This window comes from Hibiscus syriacus, unplaced genomic scaffold (genome assembly GCF_006381635.1).
Source record: "Hibiscus syriacus cultivar Baekdansim isolate YM2019G1 unplaced genomic scaffold, ASM638163v2 tig00110303_pilon, whole genome shotgun sequence".
In the NCBI taxonomy this organism is placed as follows: Eukaryota; Viridiplantae; Streptophyta; class Magnoliopsida; order Malvales; family Malvaceae; genus Hibiscus; species Hibiscus syriacus.
The window spans coordinates 34,265-61,215 of record NW_024062672.1 but is presented as its reverse complement, the minus strand read 5'-3'; the positions used below and the strand labels follow the sequence as shown (position 1 = coordinate 61,215).

At 36.2% G+C, this 26,951-nt stretch overlaps 2 protein-coding genes and 1 long non-coding RNA gene across 3 annotated transcripts; all 3 read left to right on the top strand.

Moving 5' to 3' along the window:
- Positions 1–1,916: 1,916 nt before the first annotated feature.
- On the top strand, positions 1,917–2,401 carry LOC120116731. The gene is made up of 3 exons (XR_005515584.1): positions 1,917–1,960; positions 2,114–2,177; positions 2,327–2,401. It is a non-coding gene; the product is annotated as an uncharacterized LOC120116731 (long non-coding RNA).
- Positions 2,402–2,407: 6 nt separating this feature from the next.
- Positions 2,408–4,118, top strand: LOC120116842 (transcription factor bHLH157-like). Its single transcript, XM_039137247.1, has 5 exons — positions 2,408–3,292; positions 3,391–3,492; positions 3,569–3,718; positions 3,793–3,918; positions 4,014–4,118. Exons 1-5 carry the CDS (start codon positions 2,408–2,410, stop codon positions 4,107–4,109), a joined length of 1,359 nt encoding a protein of 452 aa, XP_038993178.1. The 3' UTR covers positions 4,110–4,118.
- A 21,082-nt stretch (positions 4,119–25,200) lies between these two features.
- On the top strand, positions 25,201–26,951 carry LOC120116718 (probable E3 ubiquitin-protein ligase RHC2A). Its single transcript, XM_039137125.1, has one exon. The coding sequence runs from the start codon at positions 25,342–25,344 to the stop codon at positions 26,452–26,454; it is 1,113 nt and encodes a 370-aa protein (XP_038993056.1). The 5' UTR covers positions 25,201–25,341; the 3' UTR covers positions 26,455–26,951.

Sequence of the window (26,951 nt, the reverse complement as noted above, 5' to 3'; positions counted from 1 at the left end):
GTATAAATAAGATATTTATTTATTTAGAAATATCATAAAAGAGCTTCTAGGTGCTTTAAGACAGCTCTTTTCTTCAATATTAAAAAATAAATAAATACCTAAATCATTTTCTTAATAAAATAAAATTAAACATATATAGTTCATAAATAGGATTTTTATTTTATAGAAAACAAAGAAAATAAATAAATAAATATTATTTATATTATATTTATATGACTAAGATAATAATAAAATAATAATTAAAGTAATCATTTAAACATATTGGATTTGAAATGATAATAATACAAATTAAATTGTAATTAAATAGGGACTAAAATATATTAAAATAAATAAAAATATTAAAAATTAAAATTTACAGCCCTTATTTATAATATTATAAAAATATAATTACTAATGATGTAATTAACCCTAATTATTAATAGGTGATTAAAATAATGATAATTAAAATTAAAGGTTCTAAATCGAATGATAAAAAGATCTAAGTACTAATAATATAATTTAGCCTTATTTAATTAATTCAGGTTAAAATGATATTTACTAAACTGTAAAGGACTAAATTAGGTATTTACCCTAAATAAATATATATGCAGATAAGGACTAAAATAAAATAAAATAAAATGTAAAGACTAAATTTTAAATAATTAGAAGTTGATTGTAGTGACTAATTTGTAAATAATACAAACTCGAAGTGACCGCGGACGAGGTTTTCCCGTGAAGGAAATTACGCACATACCCTCATCAAAACGGTGTCGTTTTGTTGAGGGTATATAAACCCTATAACCGGCCCCTAAGGGCCAAAGCTTCTCATTTGTCTCTTTCCTTTCTCTCTCTAAAATGAGAGAACCAGAGTTCTCTCTGGCTTATCTCTAGTTTCCCTCGCCGGAGGGAAACCGGCAGCCATAGGCCACCGTACTCCGGTGCCGATCACTGTCGTCGGTCACCGTGAACGGTGGCCGGAATTTACAAAATACCCCTAAAGCGTAGATCTAAACGTCCTAAGGTCCGATCTAAGGTTATTTTAACCTAAAACCCCATAATATATCATAAATCTACGATTTTCACCTTCGGCGTTTTGATTTTCCGGCGACATTTAGGGCTCTCCGATGATAGAGTAAGTTCCTCTCTTCTCTTCTCTTTTATTTTTTTTACTGGTTTGTTGTTGTTGATTGGGATCGTTGGTAGCTTTCTGTTTTCCTCGGTTTCTTCCTCTCTATTTGGTTTCTGGTCTCCGTTGCTTGCTGTTCGGGCTTTCTCCTTTTTTTTTGCTCTCTGTCTCTTTTTTTTGTTTTGCAGGATCCGGTGGCTTTTATAGCCACCACCGAGCCATGCTCGGACCGGACTAGAGGGGGAAGTTCGGTGAGTCACCGAGCTATGTGGTGACTCACCCCATAGCCGTGACATGTGGGGAGCAGCTGGCCTTCTGGAGACTTCTGGCGAGGGCAGCGGCAGCTGGAACGTCTGGAAGCAACGGCGGCTGCCACGTGGTTGTTCTGGAATCTTGGAGGCGGCTGGGGATCACTGGAAGTAGCGGCTGGGAGCTAGGGTTTGAAAACCCTAGTTGAAACCCCAAATGTTTTGGGTTTCTGGTTGGTCTGGGCCGGTTCTATTTTGTTTGTAACTGGGCCGGTCCAGTTTTGTTTGTAACTGTTTGTAAATAATAATTATAATATAATAATAATATTTAATAATAATAATAATTTTAATAATAATAATAAAAACAAAAAATGGAAAAAAAAATTAGTGTTTACAAGTGGCATGTACTGGGAAGCATTGCTGGGTTTCTTGTGACGATATTCTCACCGGTGAAACTAACTCGAATTCGTTTTCACAGGTGAGTTTCTACTAATGACAAGTGATACACCTAAGATGGATGACATACACTTAAAGCTCAAGAGTGTTATTGTTTTTCAATTGCCAGTGTCCAGAGGAATGGATATTTCAGTTTGCATCAGGATTCAAGGTAATATGATCTGCTACCACGCCTTTAATATCAAGTCCATCGATATATTCGAGCTATTCGATGTACATGCTTCCATGTGCACATCGTATGCACGTTAGCATGTCTTCGATTGGTGCTAGATGATAAAGTTGATTATTTCCGATGCTACTGCAGAGTATTGTGCTGGTACCTGTGCTTCCACATGGAGTTCTTCAACTTGGTTCACCGGAGATGGTATGTATTTGGTCTAAATTTTTCTTATGGATTATAGTAGAATTGCAGATGTTTTGTGAAAATGCAGTATCCATACCAACAGTCGGTGCATCAATTAATTGTGCCTAGTAATGGATCTTATGTTCTTCCGTTTATATCTCCACACATCAACAGGTCAATGAAGATTTGTCCATTCTTGCATATATCAAAGATAGATTTGCCTACATTCATGCACACTTTCCTCCACCGTTGCTAATGTCAAGATTTTCGGAGAAGTTAGAAGTGTCTGAAGATTCAAATGCTGTTGACAGTGTCGAGCTCGATAAATTGTTTAGTATTCAGAATGCATTTAAGGTGCCTGGAATGGATCTGCCTGAAATTCTTGAAAGTGAAATAAAAAATAATAGTCTCCCACCAGTTAGCCTCAGTGTAGTGTCATCACCACTAAGCCAATCTCTAAGTTCCAGCCAGTTAGCAACGCAGGAGACCATACTATATGGCTTGTCTCGTCTTAAGGATGAATCGCATGTGTTTCCTCCGGTACCTCCTTTTGGAAACTACTATGCTGATGATGCTGGTTTCCTTAGCTTCCCCGAAGATTGCGAATTGCACAAAGCACTTGGACCGGCTTTTGGAAGAGAGAGCAACGAGTACTTGTGGGAGTCGTCTCTTGTAAGTGAGAAGGTATTGAGTGATCTCTTTGATGGAAATGAATCCCTCTTGTCTGGTAAAGTAGGTGATGCAGAGTATTTGTTGCAAGCTGTGGTAGGCCAAGTATACGATATCGCTCATTTATCCGATCATATCATGACATCTACCAGACAACTTGCTTCTCGACCTCGGAGTGTAAAAGACAATACCACTCCATCGAGGAAACTTACATCTCCGGCATATGTTGGTGGAGTCGATTCTAGTCCTAAAAAGACAGCCTCTTCCGAGAGTACAATAAGCATGTTAACTGATAATGAGAAACCAGAAAAAGGTTGCGATTACACACGTTCCAGGAAAGGACAAAAGCAGTCCAGCGTATCTAAAAGAAAGGCTAGAGCTGGTGATAAGCCACGGACGAGGCCAAGGGATAGACAGTTGATCCATGATCGGCTTAAGGAGCTGCGAGAACTTGTCCCGAATGGTGCTAAGGTCAGTACTTCCTCAAATGAGTATCTGCTCGCCCTTCTAATATATTGCTCCCAATATTTCATCAAAATATAACCAATATACTTGTTGTACAAGTTCAGTATAGCATCGATGCTCTCTTGGATCAAACTGTTAACCACATGCTGTATTTGAGAAGTGTGACGAACCGAGCTGAGAAATTGAGGCAATGGGTGCACGGAGAGGTATGTGAAGACCATATCATGTTAGAAAGATGTGTTTCTGCTCTGACTTGAGGCATTCAAAACTTCAAATCTGCAGGTGACTGCTCGGAAAAATGTGAGGTCATCCGAAATGAAAAATGGTTACCAAAAAAACCAAACGAGCTGTGGTTTCGAGATTCGAGATGAACTGAAATTATGTCCCATTGTTGTGGAAGATCTTGCACAGCAAGGCCACTTGCTCATAGAGGTTCATTCTCCGTAACATAACAAGAGATTACATGTTATGTTAGATATCTGATTAACAGTCTGCATTCGTTGCAGATGCTTTGCGACGAGCATGGTCTGTTTCTAGAGATTGCTCAGGTGATCCGAAGTTTTAATTTAACGATCCTGAAAGGTGTGATGGAGAGATCATGGAACAATACATGGGCGCATTTCATTGTCGAGGTATGCAATAGCTTTTCGAATTCCGAGTATGTGTCGAGGCCATATCGGTATTTACAGTATCACGTTTCTGATAATTAATTAACACTGTGTGGCAGGCTTCTAAGGATTTCAATAGACTGCATATTTTCTGGCCCCTGATGCAGCTTTTACAGCGTCAAAGGAATGGTATTCGGCACAAGGCTTGTATATAACAAAAACATACATTGAGATATTCAGGATTTTATGTTAGCCGCCTCCCTTCGGACTTATTTGTCCGCACGACTTCCACTCTTAACAAGTTTTGAGACAGTGTTGTTCCTTTGCCCACTTGCATAACCCGAAATGACACTACCCACAACTGAACTTGTGTTGATTGTTGGGTGAAAAACCGTTGAAATTTGTTTGTACGGTTATCAATTAAGTTGGGCTGTTATCTAATCGTTTGAAATCAGTTAGGCCTTTCTTGGTTAGTTACATATCAGACCATATATAGCAGGCCATGTGTTGTGCTTGAGATACACTTGGGTTCATTACTTGACCCAATTTTAATAAAAGTTTCGCCTTCTGTCTCTATGTTGTTTTGCACTAGCCCTACCTGTTCCCCATTCTTCACTTTATTTTGCTGCAACTTCCATGTCTCTAATGTTGTATATAGTCAAGAATTGATATATAATATTATATTATGGATATAAAGTTTAATAAAATTATATTAAAATATAAAAGTATCATAAATAGTTTTATTTTTTGAATTGAACTTACCATTTGAGGAAATAATGATGGTAAGCAGTTGGTTTTGATTTAAAGTTTGATTTCACATAGTAAGCACTCAATGGATGGACCAAACGAACGCTGGAAATGAAATTTCTTTTCTGCCCGCAAACCCCAAAGTGTCATCAAATAACAAAGTCGGAGCCTTCCAACGTAAGGTTGTGCCCTCAAATTCAGTAACATGTAGAAAATTGTCCGTACGTAACATATACATATATTTAATATGAAGATAAATTTGTTTTTGATCGGATTGTGGAGTGGGGTAGAGAGTGAAGAAACACGGAAATTTGTTTGATTTGGCTGACTCAGCTAAACCAATCCCAAATTCCCTGCTACCAAAGGCAATGTCAAAGAGAAACATAATAAGAAATAACCATCCAACTCAGTTGGTAGAGCAGAAGGTTTTTAACTTTAGGGTCGTGGGATCGAGTTTTATGGAAAACATTTTATAATTCGGAGGTCTCCTATGAAAATTACTCTCAACCTGATTTGGGGGTCAGCTAACTCTTTATGAGATATTATATTTATTTTTCTTATCATGTCCCAGACCCACTTAAAAAAATCCTCCATGGCAATCGATTAAAACACAGATTTAATTTAATTATATATAAATATATATTTAAAAAATATATTTGATGAGCTGTAAATAAATCAGATAACGGTACAAAGTTAAAAAGAATTCCTCTTTTATAGTTTGGTTAACTGAGCGAGTAAATAGAAGCTCGAGGATCTCGGTCATGCCGTGGCTGTGGTTTCTCGTTTGAGTAAGAAATGCATCGATGAAGAACTTAACCGGTTCGAAATCGCTTACCAGAAAATGACACAGAGAGTTATGGAAATCGGAAATTTTGATTTTAGCTCCAGAAACGTTGGGAAAACCATTAAAAAGATGGAGAAATACGCGAACGCGACGTCTGCTCTATACAAATCGTTGGTAGCCCTCAACGAATTAGAAGCGTCGGAGAAGAAAATGCAGAAATGGAGGATCAAGAAAGATTACTTTAACCAGGAAATCACTTTTCAGAGAAAACAAGTTGTACATTTCAAACAGGTTTCCCTTTGGAGCCAAACATTTGATACAACTGTGGGATTAATGTCTCGAATCGTCTTTGTGGTTTACTCCAGAATCTGCACCATTTTTGGACACTTCGTTCCGAGTCTTCCTTGCTTTTATATTCCCAGAAGAAAAGCTTTAAACATGAAGGTTTATCCAGAGGCCAATTATTGCCTTCTTGTGGAGAAAGCAAGTATATGAAACAAGCCTCGAAATCGAGTCCAATCATGAAAGCTTCGAAGACCAAACCAAGATCACCTCAAGTTAACGCCTTGGGTTTCCAGATTCCAGTAATAAGAAACAAAAGGCTGATGCAATCGGCTCCAGCAAACACCGTGGGAGCAGCGGGGCTTGCCTTTCGTTATGCGAACCTAATCATCATGGCAGAGAGTTGTTTCCACACGACAACAAGCATCGGCAAGGAAGCACGAGAGAACATGTTCGAGATGTTGCCGATAAGGCTGAAACAAGCTTTGAGAAGAAAGCTGAAAGGGCAATGGAGCAAGGAGAGCGACGGGGGACAAGGTTTGGCACAAGGGTGGAAAGAGGCGTTGGAGGAGATAATCGGGTGGTTGGCACCGGTGGCACATGATACGTTGCGATGGCAGCAAGAGAGAGACTTGGGGAAACAAAGACTGAACGCGAAGCCGACGGTAACCCCTAGATCTGGTCTATGCGTTTCGACTAAGTCTAGTGGATCACATTCATGATTCTTAAAGACATTTTTTCGAAACCGTTATTCTATCAACGTAAAATCATATTTATAAATGATATTTATGAAATTATAATAAATTACACTATTAAAATAACCAACTCATAATTACGAGAAAAATAACAAGTTAATTAAAACATGTCTTTCAAAATCTAAATTACAATAAACCAATATAAATTAGCAAAAGGAGTACTCATTATAAAATCCAATACTTTTAAAATAAGGCTCATGTTACCATAATAGAGTCAACTTAAAATATAAAATATTACAATACGATATACTTCAAGATATATGTTGATCCTCCAAGTGCTTGATCCGAGTATCTAACCAAAAGTATCTGAAAGGGGAAAATATTTTCGAAAAGTGAGCTAGGCTCAGTGTGTCCCAATAGTACAATAAAATCATTGTAGGTACAGTAATTGAGTAATAGTTCAGAAATTCATCATCAAACCATAATGAAGTTTAACTTTTGAAACTCGTAATTTAAAATCCTTCTCCTGTACACCATCCGCAATTCTCCAGAACTGCGTGCTTACCTTAAGCACACAGCAGAAAGAAAGTCAACCTAAAGATAGGCTTTGGGGCCTGTATCCTTAAGTCCGTAAGTCCGTAGGGCTTACCCTAAGCACACAACAAAGGGAGCCAACCTAATGAAGCATCTTGAGGCCCGTGAGCCTACCCAAGAGTCACATTAGGTCTATAAAGTTTACCAGCTTGATCAAAGTTGTACTTCCGTAATGCAATCCAACCCAAAAATCAGTATTTTAAAAATACTATTTATGCAGTAAGCATAATTTCCATAATTCCATAATCAATATTATCATATACCAATGAAAACCAATAATCATATATCAGTCATATTCCATAAATCATCACCAGTAAATAGGTGGATTAATAAAACATTAAACCATAGCTTTCAATGTATCATATTTCAAAACATATACAACAATCAAGTAGTACACAGGGAACACACATCGACAATAGATTCAAATAGTAGATCTAGTGATTGCTGGCCTCGCCACGCTCTGCTATTGTTTTCGAACCTAATCCATAATAACACTATATTACTAATGGGTAACAAAATTAATTTTTGAAATCATAAAATTTACGGGTCTTACGAGTGAATACTGGCACATGCGGCTTAACTGATCTAGAGGAGCTGGGTCGAGCTGTCGAACGGTCAGGAGCGTCTCTTGTACCTTCAAATATTACTAATTTATCAGTCTCAAGTCTTACTCAACCATTCAAAGCTTAAACTCTTTAGTACATAAGCATTTTTTGGGTTTAACTATCAATTTGGAAGCTTTCGAGTCTGAATTTGATCAAACGGAGTGCGGAATCGGAATCAGGGTGTCGAAAAACATAAAGTATGACTTTTCGAAAATTCAAATTCTTGGTCAAAATATAAGTCATCAGGTTTGACTGATGATTTGGAGACCTTCCGGTTCGAATTTGGCAAAACAGACTTCGGAAACGGATTCGGCACGTCGAAAAATGTCAGAATAGGTATACTCGAACAAAATCAAAGGTCGTTTAATGGTCGTTTAAAGTCGGGCAAAGGGGTTCAATAGTCTACATTAGAAAATTACAAAAATATCACCTTTATTAAAAATAATTACCAAATTATCACCGTTAAACAAATAATTCCCAAAATGTTATCTTTTAAAAATAATTACCAGAACGTCACTATTTTTAAAAAATTCCCAAAATGTCACCTTTTTCAAAATAATTCCCAAAATGTCACATTTTTTAAAATAATTCCCAAAATATCACCGGGTCGGGTCGGGTCATCGGGTCGGGTCAGGTCAGACCAGTTCGGACCGGTTCAGACTGGTTTAGACCGGTCTAGACCGGTCAACATATATAAACCCCCATTTCGAATCTTCTCCACGCGTAGGGGCAGCGCGTGAGATTGCCTCCGGTCTCCAAAAATTCCTGCAAAATTTTCTAAAAATTCTTTTAAGTGATTTTGAGTCACTTACCAACCTCGATTCAAATTTTTGAATGGTGGAAAGCTCGATTTCACTTCGATCGGAACTTTGACCGCTCCACCTCCCTCACGCGTCGCCGCCTACGGAGACAAGGAGGACACCGTCGGACTCGGAACGACACAAGGAACACGATGGTGCGGGAGGTGTCGAAAACCGATCAACGATCGGAGATGAATTTAAGATTTTCCCGGCGGTGGTGCTAATAAAACGTCGAGACTTTGACTCGAAATTCACGTTGTTTGGCAGCGTTTCGCTATAATTGGTTTACTGGGTTTTGATCACGGGTCGGAGATAAACACGATGGTGGTTTCAATTTTTACGATTGGAGGTCAGACGGCGTCGGAATCAGGCTTGAAAATAGATGTACGAGAGGTGGAAATTTGAGTAATTGCTTGTGTTTTCTGATTTTGAAATCAGAAAACATGTTTGGTTTATAATCAAACCTGCTGACACTTCTTGGAGGAATTCAGGGCTTGGTCCCTGAATTTATTTCAACTTCTAAAATAGCCTATAAATTTTTATAAATTTTAATTTAGTCACTAAATTTCACCAAATTACACCGATTTAAATTGTTTTTTTTCAGGTTGTTACAATTCTCCTCCTCTACAAGAAATTTCGTCCTTGAAATTTTACCTTATGAGAATAGTTGAGGAAACTGAGTCTCTATAGACTCCAATGTCTCCCAAGTAGCTTCAGAGGGGCCTCGGTTACTCCATTGAACTTTTACCATTGAAATATGCCTATTCCGAAGAACTCTCTCATCTCTTTCTAAGATCTGAACGGGCTCCTCCTCATATGACAAATTAGGTCTCAGCTCTACCTCTTCAACCTGAATAATGTGACCTGGATCTGGATGGTATTTCCTCAACATTAATACATGAAAGATATCATGAATACGATTGAGCTGGGAAGGCAACTCAAGCTGATATGCAAAAGGTCCTACCCTCTTCAAGATACGAAATGGTCCAATAAATCTTGGACTCAATTTACCCTTACGCCCGAATCTCAATACTTTCTTCCAGGGTGAAACTTTTAAAAAGACATGATCTCCAACTTCAAATTGAATATCTTTCCACCTTTGATCTGTATAAGACTTCTGGCTATCAAATGACTCTTTCAGATGGTCACGAATCAATATGACTGTGTCCTCCGTCTCGCGTACTAAATCAGGTCCCAACATCTTCCTTTCACGCAACTCAGTCCAACAAATAGGGGTGCGACATTTACGCCATAGAGTGCTTCGTAGGGTGCCATACGAATGTTGGTATGATAACTGTTATTGTAAGCAAATTCAACCAATGGCAAAAAGTTCTCTCAGCTACCATGAAAATCAATTACGCAACCCCACAACTTATCCTCCAGAATCTGAATCACTCTCTCAAATTGACCATCAGTTTGTGGGTGAAAGGATTTACTATAATCCAATCTTGTTCCCAAAGTCGTACGTAGCACCTTCCAAAATCTCGAAGTAAATCTCGGATCTCGATCAGAAATAATAGACAATGGAACACCATGCAATCTGACAATCTCTAAAATATACAATCTCGCCAGCTTGTCCAAAGTATAATTTACCCTCACATGAATGAAGTGAGCTGACTTTGTAAGTCTGTCAACAATCACCCAAACCAAATCCTTTTTCGAAGGAGTCATAGGTAAGCCAGTAACAAAATACATAGTAATACGCTCTCATTTCCATTCAGAAATCTTGATAGCCTGTAACAAACCTGATAGATGTTGATGTTTTGCTTTAACTTGCTGAAAAGTCAAACACTTAGCCACAAAATCCGAGATGTCCTTCATGCCGACCCAATGATACCTCTCTCTCAAATTCATGTACATCTTATCTCCACCGGGGTGCATAGCATATGGACTACTGTGAGCCTCATTAAGAATAATCTGCCTCAACTCAGAATCATTAGGCACACAATATCGACCCTTAAAGCATAAAACTTCATCTTGATCAAGGGCGTAATCTGAGCTTGTCCCCTGCTCTATTTGCTCAAAGATGGATAGCAATGAGCTATCAAGGAGCTGCTTAACTTTAATTTTATCAACCAAAGTCGGCTTAACTTGTAATTCTGCTAACAAAGTGCCATCGTCATATAAATTCATCCTGGCCATTAAAGACCTCAACTCCGATACCGCCTTTCGACTCAAAGCATCCGCCACAATGTTAGCTTTACCAAGGTGATAATCAATCACACAATCATAATCTTTTAGAAGCTCTAGCCAGCACCGTTGTCTCAAATTAAGCTCCTTCTGGGTCAGAAGATACTTTATGCTCTTATGATCAGTGAAAATGTAACACTTCTCTCCATAAAGATAGTGTCTCCAAATCTTCAAGGCAAAAATCACTGCTGCTAACTCCAAATCATGAGTAGGATAATTACACTCATGCGATCGCAGTTGACGTGACACATAAGCCACTACCTTAGCCTCCTGCATTAGAACACAACCAAGTCCTGAATGTGAAGCATCACTATACACTGTAAAATCCTTCATGGACTCTGGTTGAATCAACACTGGTACTTGAGTCAAAACCTCCTTTAATTTCTCAAAGCTCTCTTATGCCTCGCCCCAATTAAACGACACCTTCTTCCTTAACAACTTTGTCAAAGGAGCAACAATGATCGAGAAGCCCTTGACAAAATGTCGATAATATCTAGCCAAGCCCAAGAAACAGCGGATCTCAGAGACTTTCTTGGGTCGTTTCCAATTCACAATAGCCTCGATCTTGCTTAGATCGACCTGAATACCTCGAGCAGAAATAATGTGCCCCAAAAATGACACTTCTTGAAGCCAAAACTCACACTTGCTTAGTTTGGCATATAGTCGATGCTCTCTCAAGGTCTGCAAAACAATCTTCAAATGCTCATCATGCTCTGTTTCCGTCCAAGAATAAACCAGAATATCATCAATAAAGACAACCACAAATTGATCCAAATATGACCGAAACACACGATTCATCAGATCCATGAAAGCTGCAGGAGCGTTCGTCAAACCAAAAGGCATTACTAAGAATTCATAATGACCACATCTAGTGCGAATGGTTGTTTTTGCAACATCGGACCCCTTAACTTTCAATTGATAATACCTCGAACGAAGATCAATCTTATAGAATACAGTAGCTCCTCGCAACTGATCAAATAAGTCGTCAATCATGGATAATGGGTACTTATTCTTGATCGTCATCTTGTTCAACTTCCGATAGTCAATACATAGCCTTAGCGACCTATCCTTCTTTTTCACAAACAGGACTGGAGCTCCCCAGGGTGAGGTACTATGTCGAATAAATCCTCGATCGAATAATTCTTGCAATTGGACCTTCAACTCCTTAAGTTCCTTTGGAGCCATGCGATAAGGTGCCATAGAAATATGTGAAGATCCCGGATAAGTCTCAATCTCGAACTCTACCTCTCTATCAGGAGGTAACCCAGACAACTCCTCCGGAAAAACATCAGGAAACTCGTTAACTGTACGAATCTCCTCGATCGTAGACAAGGAACCTTTAGTGTTCAGAATACAGGCAATGAAAGTCTCATACCCCTTCCTGATCATACGATCAATTTCCATAGCTGAAACAATATTGGGGAGATAACCACGCTGTTCACCAATTAACACAACAGTCCGACCATCTGAAGTCTTCAGAGTAGCTCGCTTGTATTCGCAATCTAGATTTACCTTGTGTTTATTCAACCAATCCATCCCAAGAATTAGATCAAACTCCTCTAAAGGAAGCTCCATAAGAAAAATTTCTCCCTGAACCTCCAGATGACAACGCCAAAATACTTTATTCACTAATACTGCCTGTCCTACTGGACTCGTAACCGTAATAGTATTATCAGTGTTCTCGATCAGAAACTAAAGATTTTGAGATACTGAACTCGATACATATGAGTGGGTGGATCCATTGTCCAATAATGCAAAGTATGGAATAGAATATATAGTAAATGTACCTGCAATAACCTCAGACTCATCACTGTCATCCCGACGTTTAGTGGCATAAACCAACGCTGGTTGTCTAGCCTCAGAAACTATTGGCTCTCTATTCTGCTGAGGTCTAGCTCTACTATCTGTTATGGATGCTGATCCGGAAGGTCTTCCCTGACTACGACCTCTGGCTTGAGTCTGAACTGATGCCGGGGAATGCGCAGGAGTCTGGTTACTTGTCGTCTTAGATGAAACTAACTGTGGGCAATCCCTCCAGAAATGACCACTGGATCCACACTTGTAACAAAGTCTTATCTTCTTACGACATTCTCCTCTGTGTCAACTACCACAATACTCACATAGGGCCCCATAATAAAACGACGAGGAACAACCTCGACTGACAACTGAAGGTGAAGATACTGCAGGCTTAGAACTGATATTGATTCTCAAAGGACCTGAAGTACGAGTCTTCTTTCCAGGACATGCAGAGAACTCGTTCGGGCCAGAAAATTTCCCAGGCCGCTCTCGATCAACACGATATCTTACTGGAGCTAAGGTCTCTACCTCCTCAGCATCATTCTGTAACACCCCCAACCCGTATCCGACCAGGATACGAGTCCGAAGTGTCACATTGACTTTTCAAAAATTTATTCGTATAAAATAGTGAGTAATTTAAAAACTTTTATAAAATTTAAATTATTCAAAACATTTACAAAATTATTCAGATCTTATACAATATATTCTTTTGATTACATGCCAACTAGAACTTTATATACAAAAATACATATTATTCACCTCTCTTCTGATCTGAAATTCGGTAAAGAGAACTGACATGTCTCGTTCCTCTTTACTTTTCTTTTTGTTTTCCAAACCTACGTGTGAAACAATCACACGCTAAGTCGATGACTTAGTGAGGCATATAAAACATATAATATTTCATATAACATAAAGCATACATAAACATATACCATTATTATCATAATCTCTATCATTATCATTAAGAAACACACATAACATCATATGGTTCATGTAACACATTTCAAACCACTTACCTTTGATAACCATTTATAAACCCATCGTATACATATCACATTCAGTATGCTTGTTTAATCACTTTATTAGCCCATGTACACTAGTGAGAACTTAAGGTATGTGAGTACATTGAGGTTGTGCACACATATGCTGTCACCACAGCTCGATCAATGTCTCGAAGAACCAGTCCATAGATTCCAAAGAACCTACGTAATCAGTCCATATGTCCCGAAGAACATAGGTAAACAATCCATATGTCCCGAAGAACATAGGTAAACAGTCCATATGTCTTGAAGAACATAGGTAAACAGTCCATATGTCTCGAAGAACATAGGTAAACCCTCGACCCTTGGCATGCCAACTATACCCTAGCTCTCATATCACATAACATGGGCATTATAATTTAACAGTTTACATTACTTGTCATTTCTCTTCTGTCACATACCACATGTATGTGTAACAATGTATTCCATATCATATCACATGTATCACGTATTGCCTATTCATATGTCATTTCATATAACATATATCATATGTGCATGTAATCACATAGATCGTATCATATAGCTTCATTCATATCACATATTCATATAAGCTCATAGCTTCTTTCACATATACATGTAATCACTTAGTCTATTTTTCATGTAATTCTTTTCACTTCTCATATGATTTTATATTCATATCTCACATAGCTCATATCACCTTGCATTGTTTCATATAAACATAGATGTCATATCTTGTTCGCATATATTTTCCATATAACTCATATATCTCATAGTTCTTTCACATAGCTCACTATCATATTTTCATATCATATATCTTATAATAGATTCTTATATCATCATTTGTTTCCTTTCTACCTATTCATAATCACATTAACATGTAATGCATGCAATATGTGTTAATACATACATGTAATCACATAACTTTATACCACATGATTTATGTAGTCATTTAGATCATTGTCTTTGAACACATATCCCATAATCACACAAATCATCACATAGATTACCAATCAAATCACATTTTAGGAGTTACTTCTTACCATAGTAACTCCATCACTAGCTCATCACAAGCTAATGTTTATTCAATAATATAAGTACAAATTAAATTGCACTCACCTTAGCCTTGCTTTGATTCGATTATAATCCTTTGATTATTCCGGAACTTGTTTAGGCTCAATATCTACATAAATATATCATTTCAAAACAACTATCAGAAGCCTAAACTTTAAACTTAATGTTAATTACTTAAATCGGTTTAATGAATCAAATTATATTTTTTTCATTTAGGGGGGAATCGATACCCCCAGGGGAATCTGTTCCGGGGAATCGATACCCCCTAGGGGAATCTGTACCCCCTGGACATTCTGGAAATTTTCGTCCAAGAGGGGGAATCGATTCATTTCCAAGTCAAATGACCATTTTGCCCTTTAATTCTTTTAATAATCACTAACAACTTTCAGGAAATATCTCCACATAAATCATTAAACTATTCAACTATTCAACTTTAATCACCATATTATGAAATTTTACAATTTTGGTCACTAACCCGTATTTTAGAATGTTACAAATCTCTTCCCCTTAAGAAAATTCGTCCTCGAATTTTCATTATACAAATAGATGGGTAATTGTATACCCATATCTTATTTGCACTCACTTACACACTACTTTATTATTCAACTTATTTATTTCCATCAAAACATAAACCTTCATCAAACTATCCATATATATATATATATATATATTCTTTCAGTCAAAATAATTCATTAGCTATTTCCTTCACTTATCAAACCTTCATTCTCACTCATCCCTAATACAAATTCTTTGGTTCGAATTCAACCATTCCATTACCTTTGTCTTATAACTGATCACTAATATTCATATTCATATTCTTAAACCCTTCCTTGGTCTTTTAATATTCTCCAATTAACATTCAACTCTTTCACTTTATTTTGTCCATGTTGTAAAGAAACTATTCTATTTCAGAACGATAAAGTTCCTTTAATACTATAATTTCCAATCCGTCTGAATGGATTGGCTCTATTCTCTAGCGGGGAATACAACTAATTCATATATGGTTTAAAGGTGAAAACCAGTATCTCTATCTTTCTTTGATGATGCTTAACTTTATGAAGCACTAATTTTCTTAATCATCTGAGATTTTTGTTCTCAAATCCTTTCATTCTGAGCTCTTTCTAGAGCTTTAACATGATTTACCATTTCTTGAAATAAGAACAAATTTAAAACAGTAACACTATTTTGATTTAAGGCGCAAGCCTTAAACAACCAATCACATATATTCTTCTTAATCGAAATCATTTCAGCAATAAATTTACTTAACTTATACACATACACATGCACGTGTAATTTCCTTTCTTCAAGTTCATATATTCGAGCTTCATTTGTCTTATGAACTTATTATCGGTTTACTTATTCTTGAACTGTTTTATAAACCATAACCACGTCACTTGATCTTTCAATATTCTTATGGTGACTTTCATTCACCATATTTTATCTTATCTACGTAGTAACGAAACTTCTCAATTTAATTTCTCATCTTTGGAGAAATGAACACCTTCTAGCATTATCTTCATATCATTTATCCAAAGGTATGTAACAACAGAACCTTTCTCAAATTCACCCTTGAACTCGGGTGCACTTAACTCTATTCGATACATTCATTCTATGAGTTAACAAAGTATACAATTTAAAACACATCGGAAAATCATTCAACATCATGAATCATTCTCTAATCTTATACAGACATTCCCTGAGGTTTTCGCTCTTCTCCCTGCCTGGCCAGGGCAGGTGAATGCTATTACCTTCAGGTCTATCGCCTTGTGCTTCACTTTGGAAGCTCTCATATATTCATGTGCTCATATCCTTACTTCTATCACATATCACGTGTGCATATGATCATCCAATTCATATCATATAACATATATCATTTGTATATGTTCACATGTCATCTATCATTTTATATAAACATATATATATATCTCATAACTCATTCTCAGTATTCACTTATCTTATATAACATAACAATTTAACTCTATTAACAAGACAACACACTCCTTACCCTATCAGATCAGAAAAGTTTTCACTTTGTGTTGGCATGTACACTTTTTAAAACACTTTCGACTTCGTTTTTAGCCTAGAATCGGCTAAACTGTAGCTCTGATACCATTAAATGTAACACCCCCAACCCGTATCCGACCAGGATACGAGTCCGAAGTGTCACATTGACTTTTCAAAAATTTATTCGTATAAAATAGTGAGTAATTTAAAAACTTTTATAACATTTAAATTATTCAAAACATTTACAAAATTATTCAGAGCTTATACAATATATTCTTTTGATTACATGCCAATTAGAACTTTATATACAAAAATACATATTATTCACCTCTCTTCTGATCTGACATTCGGTAAGGAGAATTGACCTGTCTTGTTCCTCTTTACTTTTCTTTTTGCTTTCCAAACCTACGTGTGAAACAATCACACGCTAAGTCGATGACTTAGTGAGGTATATAAAACATATAATATTTCATATAACATAAAGCATACATAAACATATACCATCATTATCATAATCTCTATCATTATCATTAAGAAACACACATAACATCATATGGTTCATGTAACACATTTCAAACCACTTACCTTTGATAACCATTTATAAACCCATCGTATACATATCATATTCAGTATGCTTGTTTAATCATTTTATTAGCCCATGTACACTAGTGAGAACTTAAGGTATGTGAGTACATTGAGGTTGTGCACACATATGTTGTCACCACAGCTCGATCAATGTCCTGAAGGACCAGTCCATAGATTCCGAAGAACCTAGGTAATCAGTCCATATGTCCCGAAGAACATAGGTAAACAGTCCATATGTCCTGAAGAACATAGGTAAACAGTCCATATGTCCCGAAGAACATAGGTAAACAGTCCATATGTCCCGAAGAACATAGGTAAACAGTCCATATGTCCCGAAGAACATAGGTAAACAGTCCATATGTCCCGAAGAACATAGGTAAACCCTCGACCCTTGGCATGCCAACTATACCCTAGCTCTCATATCACATAACATGGGCATTATCATTTAACAGTTCACATTACTTGTCATTTCTCTTCTGTCACATACCACATGTATGTGTAACCATGTATTCCATATCATATCACATGTATCACGTATTGCCTATTCATATGTCATTTCATATAACATATATCATATGTGCATGTAATCACATAGATCGTATCATATAGCTTCATTTATATCACATATTATAAGCTCATAGATTCTTTCACATATACATGTAATCACTTAGTCTATTTTCATGTAATTCTTTTCACTTCTCATATGATTTTATATTCATATCTCACATAGCTCATATCACCTTGCATTGTTTCATATAAACATAGATGTCATATCTTGTTCGCATATATTTTTCATATAACTCATATATCTCATAGTTCTTTCACATAGCTCACTATCATATTTTCATATCATATATCTTATAATAGATTCTTATATCATCATTTGTTTCCTTTCTACCTATTCATAATCACATTAACATGTAATCCAAGCAATATGTGTTAATACATACATGTAATCACATAACTTATACTACATGATTTATGTAGTCATTTAGATCATTGTATTTGAACACATATCCCATAATCACACAAATCATCACATAGATTACCAATCAAATCACATTTTAGGAGTTACTTCTTACCATAGTAACTCCATCACTAGCTCATCACAAGCCAATAATTATTCAATAATATAAGTACAAATTAAATTTCACTCACCTTAGCCTTGTTTTGATTCGATTATAATCCTTTTATTATTCCGGAACTTGTTTAGGCTCAATATCTACATAAATATATCATTTCAAAACAACTATCAGAAGCCTAAACTTTAAACTTGATGTTAATAACTTAAACCGGTTTAATGAATCAAATTCTATTTTTTTCATTTAGAAGGGAATCGATACCCCCCAGGGGAATCTGTTCCCGGGGAATCGATACCCCCCAGGGGAATCTGTACCCCCTGGATATTCTGGAAATTTTCGTCCAAGAGGGGGAATCGATTCCTTTCATAGGGTATCGATTCCCTCTACCCAGAAATTGTATTTTAACCCCAAAAATCATCAATTCTTCACTTAATTCTTATCATGTCATTAAACTCAACTACCATTACTTAAACCAACTTATATCCATGAAAATCATCTATAACTTCAAAATCCTATCCTTCATATGTAATTCAAGAATCATACTCAAATTTCAATATGTTCTAAATACAATTCTAACACTTTTATCTTCTTATTCTCATAGATGACAAGCCAAATTCAACTTATCAAATCTATTCCATGATTTCATATAAAAACTCGTTTTCTTAAATCTCTTATAACTTCTTCATCTTTTGACTATAAGACAACTTAAGCTTTCCTTAAGCTTAGTTATCATCTAGTGATCATAACCCAACTTTTAAAACAACAAATAATTAACAAAATAACAAACTCACCTTTGATGTCTCTCTCTCTCGTATGGAAGAACAAAGGAGATGAAGTGGAGAAAATATCTCCTCATCCTTATCCCACATGCCTATATATCATTTAATTATAATTTCCAAGTCAAATGACCATTTTTCCCTTTAATTCTTTTAATAATTACTAATAACTTTCAGGAAATATCTCCACATAAATCATTAAACTATTCAACTATTCTACTTTAATCACCATATTCTGAAATTTTACAATTTTGGTCACTAACCCGTATTTTGGAATGTTACACCTTCGCTCTGCCCACCAGTACATCAAAAATCTCATCTTGATGGGTAATAACCTGCCTACGTAGCTCATATCTGAGTCCGAGAGAAAATTTACGGCTTCGATCTCTCTCAGCAGGTACCATACTGAATCCATACTTTAGCAACTTCAAGAACTCGATCTCATACTCAGAAACGGTCATGTCTCCTTGAACCAGGTCCTGTAACTGTTGTTGTCTCTGAGCTAAGTAACGCTCTCCCAGAAAATGGCTCCTAAAGCGTTCTTTAAAGAAATCCCAAGTCAGACGATCAGCCGAAACACTACTGACTCCCACCAGGTGTGAACATTACCATCTAACATCGCTACTACACCCAGATATCTCTTAGTTGGATCCAAACCTAACTGATCCATGCGTCTTTCTGTATCCTGGAGCCAATCTTCCGCTTCAGTAGGAGGTCCACCAATCTGTCCTCCAAAAGCTCTTACTCCATTGGAAATTAGAGTCTGAGAAATAGGCACCTCGGATCCAACACCAGTAGCTCTGACTGCTCCTTGAATCAACTGTAGAAATTGTCTACCAAAATTCTCATCAGATGCAACTCTGGTAGAATCAGGCTCAATATCAGTCGCTCCTATGATCGGTGTAGTCATGCCAATACCAGCGGCAGGAGGCAAATTCGTCGGGGTCGCAGGAGCAGGATCACCTGTCGGAGATGGGGGATCTACTCGAATCTTATTGATTAGGTCTGCAAATCTAGCCATTCGACATCGTCCACGGCTAGCTCGACGTCCACGTCTAATACTCATTTTGATAGATCTCTAGTTTACTACAGAAGATAAAACTTAGGGTTATATAAGCACTTGGAGTATCTAACACAATTAAAACAGTAAAAACTTTTAGACATGGCATTAGCAACTTATTTTGTAAAATATTTCAAAACCTAATTTTCAATTTGGACTCATATACAGTCTGAGGTTTAAAAACCAAAAGCTCTGATACCAATTCAATATAACCCCCTAGACTCGGCCTATGCGTTTCGACTAAGTCTAGTGGATCACATTCATGAGTCTTAAAGACATTTTTTCGAAACCGTTATTCTATCAACGTAAAATCATATTTATAAATGACATTTATGAAATTATAATAAATTATACTATAAAAAAAATCAACTCATAATTATGAGAAAAATAACAAGTTAATTAAAACATGTCTTTAAAAATCCAAATTACAATAAACCAATATAAATTAGCAAAAGGAGTACTCATTATAAAATATAATACTTTTAAAATAAGGCCCATGTTACCATAATAGAGTCAACTTAAAAGATAAAACATTATAATACGGTATACTTCAAGAGATATGTTGATCCTCTAAGTGCTTGATCCGAGTATCTAACCAACAGTATCTGAAAGGGGAAAATATTTTCGAAAAGTGAGCTAGGCTCAGTGTGTCCCAATAGTACAATAAAATCATAGTAGGTACAATAATTGAGTAATAGTTCATAAATTCATCATCAAACCATAATGAAGTTTAACTTTTGAAAATCGTAATTTAAAACCCTTCTCATGTACACCATCCGTAATTCCCCAGAACTGCATCCATAGGGCTTACCTTAAGCACACAGCAGAAAGGAAACCAACCTAAAAATAGGCTTTGGGGCCTGTATCCTTAAGTCCGTAAGTCCGTAGGGCTTACCCTAAGCACGCAACAAAGGGAGCCAACCTAATGAAGTATCTTGAGGCCCGTGAGCCTACCCAAGAGTCACATTAGGTCTATAAGGTTTACCAGCTTGATCAAAGTTGTACCTCCGTAATGCAATCCAACCCAAAAATCAGTATTTAAAAATACTATTTATGCAGTAAGCATAATTTCCATAATTCCATAATCAATATTATCATATACCAATGAAAACCAATAATCATATATCAGTCATATTCCATAAACTATCACCAGTAAATAGGTGGATTAATAAAACATTAAACCATAACTTTCAATGTACCATATTTCAAAGCATATACAACAATCAAGTAGTACACAGGGAACACACCTCGACAATAGGTTCAAATAGTAGATCTAATGATTGTTGGCCTCGCCATGCTCTGCTACTGTTTTCGAACCTAATCCATAATAATACTATATTACTAATGGGTAACAAAATTAATTTTTGAAATCATAAAATTTACGGGTCTTACGGGTGAATACTGGCATACACGGATTAACTGATCTAGAGGAGCTGGGTCGAGCTGTCGAACGGTCAGGAGAGTCTCTTGTAGCTTCAAACATTAATAATTTATCAGTCCCAAGTCTTACCCAACCATTCAAAGCTTAAACTCTATAGTACATAATAATTTTTTGGGTTTGACTATCAATTTGAAAGCTTTTGAGTCTGAATTTGACCAAACGGAGTGCGGAATCGGAATCAGGGCGTCGAAAAAACATAAAGTATGACTTTTCGAAAATTCAAATTCTTTGTCAAAATCAAAGTCAACGGGTTTGACTGATGATTTGGAGGCCTTCCGATTCGAATTTGGCGAAACAGACTTCTGAAACAGATTTAGCACGTCGAAAAATGTTAGAATAGGTATACTCGAACAAAATCAAAGGTCGTTTAATGGTCGTTTAAAGCCGGTCAAAGTTATAGTGAGAGGGGTTCAATAGTCCACATTCGAAGTACAAAAATATCACCTTTATTAAAAACAACTACTAAAATATCATCATTTTACAAATAATTCCCAGAATGTCATCATTTTAAAAATAATTACCTAATGTCAATGTTTTTTAAAAATTCCCAAAATGTCACATTTTTTTCAAAATAATTCCCAAAATGACACTTTTTTCAAAATAATTCCCAAAATATCACCGGGTCGGGTCAACGGGTCGGGTCAGCCAACGGGTCGTGTCGGTCAACGGGTCGGGTCGGATCGGTTCAGAGCGGTCAAGCCGGTCAACATATATAAACCCCCATTTCGAATCTTCCCCACGCGCAGAGGCGGCGCGTGAAACTGCCTCCGGTCTCCAAAAATTCCTACAAAAATTTCTAAAAATTCTTTTAAGCGATTTTGAGTCACTTACCAACCTCGGTTCAAATTTTTGAACAGTGAAGAGCTCGATTTCACTTCGATCGGAACTTTGACCGCTCCACCTCCCTCACGCGCTGCCGCCTACGGAGATAAGGAGAACACCGTCGGACTCGGAACGACACAAGGAACACGATGGTGTGGGAGGTGTCGAAAATCGATCAACGATCGGAGATGAATTTAAGATTTTCCCCGCGGTGGTGCTAATAAAACGTCGAGACTTTGACTCAAAATTCACTTCGTTTGGCAGCGTTTCGCTATAATTGGTTTACTGGTTTTGATCACCGGTCAAAGATGAACATAATGGTGGTTTCAATTTTACGATTAGAGGTCGGAATCAGGCTTGAAAGTAGATGTACGGGAGGAGGAAATTTGAGTAATTGCTTGTGTTTTCTGATTTTGAAATCAGAAAACACGTTTGGTTTATAATCAAACCTGCCGACATTTCTTGGAGGAATTCAGGGCTTGGTCCCTGAATTTTCTTCAACTTCTAAAATGACTTATAAATTTTTATAAATTTTAATTTAGTCACTAAATTTCACAAATTACACCAATTTAAATTTTTTTTTTTCGGGTTGTTACACCGACGGTTTTGTTGTTACAGACATTGCATTTCTCCGATTTGGAGAAAACGGAGGCTTCGATCGTGGAAGTTTTGGTAGGGTTGAGTTATATATATATAGGCACGAGAATCGGCGGGAGAGGCATGGTGATGGTTGTTTTTGGTTATGATGAAACCAATGAAGGTGTTGGTTTTTCATAATTATTGATTAGGTATTTTTCTTTCTTTTTCTGGGATAGTAATAGTATACTCGATTGGTTGGTTCTTTCACAAGTGAAATACCACATTAATTTGTGCTTTAATGAAGATTACTAAACTTGAAAAGTTGTATAGTACGATAACCTTAATATACGACTAAAGAAATATGTTACAGATTTTGTTATTATTGTTAATGGTTTAAAAAATAAAGTTTAGGTACTAAAACAAAATGAAAATGATAGTGTAAGTGCTAAATATATAATTTATTCTTTTAATATTTACGTAATAAAAATAATTTATCTAGTGGTATGTTTTGATATTTCGCTTTAGTGTATGTTGCGTTGTAAAGCAAAGAATTATCTAATAAAGAAGTTAATATTTTAAATTATATTTTTTACATTTTTAAAATATTTTTATATTTTCTTGGATATTTTAACGTGTACTATTTTAATGAATTTTCAACTATTTAATATTTTAAATAATTTTTGAATTTTTTATTTTATGATTTTTAATTTATTTTATATTTTTAATAGTTTTTATTTTTTAATGTTCTGTATGTCTTTATATATATATTTTTGCTTGAGAATTAAATAAACACTTAAATTTATAAAAAAAATTAAATAAATTCTCAAAGAAAAAATCTAACTCATCTACTACATTAACTTTAATGCATTGATTGTTATGTCAAAAACAATATTGATGAAGATCAATCAAAAGATACACTTATGTGTTTTATTCAATGTTATCAAAACTGGATCGGACTAGCCGGTTCGACCAGTTGAATCGGAAACAGGTTACCTGTCCGATTCGATCAGCCTCTAAAACTAGTTTTGCAATGAACTGCTAAAGAATCGATAGAACCGGTTGGGAATCAGTGTGAACTGGCGGTTCAAGCGGTTCTATTTTTTTTTAAAAATAAACCAAACAACATTGTTTGTTATGATTTTTTTCAGTCCCAAATTTATTTTCTAATTTTGCATCTGAGTTAAGCTATTTTCACGAACGTTTGTAAGCGGTGAACCCTATCTCTTTTCCACTTTAATTATATAATTATATTTATTATTTAATATGTTTTATACTTTTACTTTTAATTGTTAAGTATTGTTTAAGAATTTAAATTTAACTTTGTATTTATTTATCATATTGCTAGGCGATGAAGATATTGATGCTGTGGACTTTCAAGTTCAAAGTGATGCTATGGAGTTTCAAGTTCAAAATGATGGTGGTGGTGGTAGTTCAACTAATGAATAAGCTTTTCCCAATATTTTTGAATTTGAGGGAATCAATTTCAATTAATATTATGATGATTGATACTTGTATCAATTATGTACTTTTTTTATTTAGTTGTTGATGAATTTCATTAGGTATTGACCTTAAATATTATGTTGTAGTTGATTTGAATCATTTTGTTTCACTTGATATTATGATATTTAACTTATATATGTTATGACTTGTGATATTTTTATACATTTTAATATTGTAAACTTAAAAAGAGTGTTATATATATATATATATATATATTGCTTTGAATATTATGTAAAATTTTAAAAAAAATATTATTTTATATAAACCGATTCAACCTCGGTTTAACCCAGTTGAACCAGTATATTCACCGGTTTAAGGTTCGGTCTGATTTTAAAAACATTGATTTTATTGATTCAAGTATCCAATTAAATAAAAGAAAAAAAAGATATAATCCAGTTAGGTTGAGTTTGAATTTAGGATAAAAATGTTAGTTTGATATAATAATATAATAATATATATTTTTTAATATATTTAGAGATAATTAAAATAATATATTTTTCTAATATATATTTTTTCAATTAGGTTCTAAATTTACTTAATAAAATTATCTTTTATATATTTATATATTAAATCGGATTTGAATTTATAATTGAAAATCAGGTTAAATTTTAAATCAAATAAAATATTCTTAAAATTAGATCAAATAAAGATAAAAATGTATTTTTCGAATCAGATTAGAGTGAAAAAAAAACTGAACACGAACTATAATCATCCTTAATGAGGGCACTGAGTGGGCAAAAAACTGCAGCCAATTCCAGTGTTGGTTCTCTAACGCCGTAACTGAATAACCCTTAAGCAAATGCAAACTATATTCCGTTAATTAAACCATTTTCAAAAGTATTAAAAGCGCATAATCCAACGCTTAATTCAACACCACGCGCGCCTCCCCTCCCATTTTATTATATCTCCCACGTTCCTCCCCCTCTTTCTTTTCCTTTTTAAGCTCTCTCTCTCAAATTCTAGGGTTTTTAAATTTTCTCCGATATCTCAAAGTTTTGATTTCTCCAAATCTTCTGGGGTTAATTCTTTTCGATGGAGTCGATAAGATCACCCTATTGGTGCTACAGGTGCAACCGCTTCATCCGGTTCCGGGTCCGATCCCCCCAAGATTCGATCCATTGCCACGACTGCGGCAGCGGATTCATCGAAGAATTCGAAACGCCCTCTCGTTCTCCCATTCACCACCGTTTCCCCGCCGCCGCTATGTACTCCGAGACGACTAACCCAGTCCTCAGCCCCAGCCCCACCGCCACTCCTCATTTCCGACGAGCTCGACGGAATGCTGGAGATCGGTCCCCTTTCAATCCCGTCGTCCTTCTCCGTGGACCTACCTCCGAATCCGAAGGTTTAGTTCCCGAAAGAGGGAATACCAATTTTGAGCTTTATTACGATGATGAATCAGGTTCCGGTCTTCGCCCCTTACCTGCTAGCATGTATGAGTTCTTAATGGGTTCGGGTTTTGACCGGCTTCTTGATCAGTTATCTCAATTAGAAGTAAACGAAGTTGGCCGTTTCGAGCAACCACCGGCTTCCAAAGCGGCTATCGAATCAATGTCGGTGATTAAGATCACTGGCGGACATGTAAGCACGGAATCTCACTGTGCAGTTTGTAAAGAGCCGTTCGAACTAGATTGCGAAGCTCGGGAAATGCCTTGCAAGCATATTTACCATTCGGATTGCATTTTACCCTGGCTTTCAATTCGAAACTCATGTCCAGTTTGCCGCCACGAGTTGCCAAGGGAAAATAACGGAAACAACTTAGGGGAAAGCGAAACAGTTAGAGATGAAGAAGCCGTGGGATTAACAATATGGAGGTTACCGGGAGGTGGGTTCGCAGTGGGGAGGCTTCCCGGTGGGAGGAGAGCTGCGGAGAGGGAATTTCCAGTTGTTTTCACTGAGATGGATGGTGGGTTTAATAATACAGCAGGTGCTCCTAGAAGGGTTTCATGGGCGCCAAGTGGGAGAAGGTCACAAGAAAGTGGAGGATTGGGGCAAGTTTTTCGGAGTTTTGCTTCGTTTTTGGGTTGGTTTAGGAGCTCCCCATCTCGTTCAGGTTCAGATTCGGGGTTTACTAGGAGAAGTAGAACAAGTTCAGTGTTTGGTAGATCATATAGTAGAGATAGCAATATGAATTTCGAGGATTGAATGTTTGTGGAATGGATTCTTTCGACATTTTAAAGTTAACCTGTTTTCCTTTTATCTGATACTATAATGTTGCAATTTTAATCAAGGGAGGGAATGTTTGTAGATTGTATTATTTTACTCAATGTAAATAACAACACGTTCGGGGAAGGAACGAAGAACTACTCGAGCTTAGATTCTGTTGAAAGAGGCTTTTATGAATTGGTATGTTCATCCAAGAGGAAGAAGTAGAAGAAGCTTTTTTTGGTTTGTATGACCTTTTAGTGGTTGCTGAGGTACCATCCTCCTCCCATATAAATTGATGTTAGGCCTAAATTTGTTAAATTAGTAAACTGCCATGATAATTCATGCCCTGACTTCTTTCTTATATGTAATTTTCTATCAGGAATCTTGTTGTTTATTTGCAGTCCTTAATACAAATGATCATGTTGTTGATATTGTTTATATTCGGTTTTTCTTGACTGGAAGCCAATCTGCATGCAGCAACTGGTATGCTTCGC

Excerpts from the sequence above, each read along its gene's own strand:
- LOC120116842 (XM_039137247.1), top strand. The coding sequence starts at position 2,408 with ATGTCAAGATTTTCGGAGAAGTTAGAAGTGTCTGAAGATTCAAATGCT. Across the intron at positions 3,293-3,390 it reads TTGTCCCGAATGGTGCTAAG|TATAGCATCGATGCTCTCTT; the intron begins GTCAGTACTTCC and ends GTACAAGTTCAG. Across the intron at positions 3,719-3,792 it reads AAGGCCACTTGCTCATAGAG|ATGCTTTGCGACGAGCATGG; the intron begins GTTCATTCTCCG and ends CATTCGTTGCAG.
- LOC120116718 (XM_039137125.1), top strand. The coding sequence starts at position 25,342 with ATGGAGTCGATAAGATCACCCTATTGGTGCTACAGGTGCAACCGCTTC.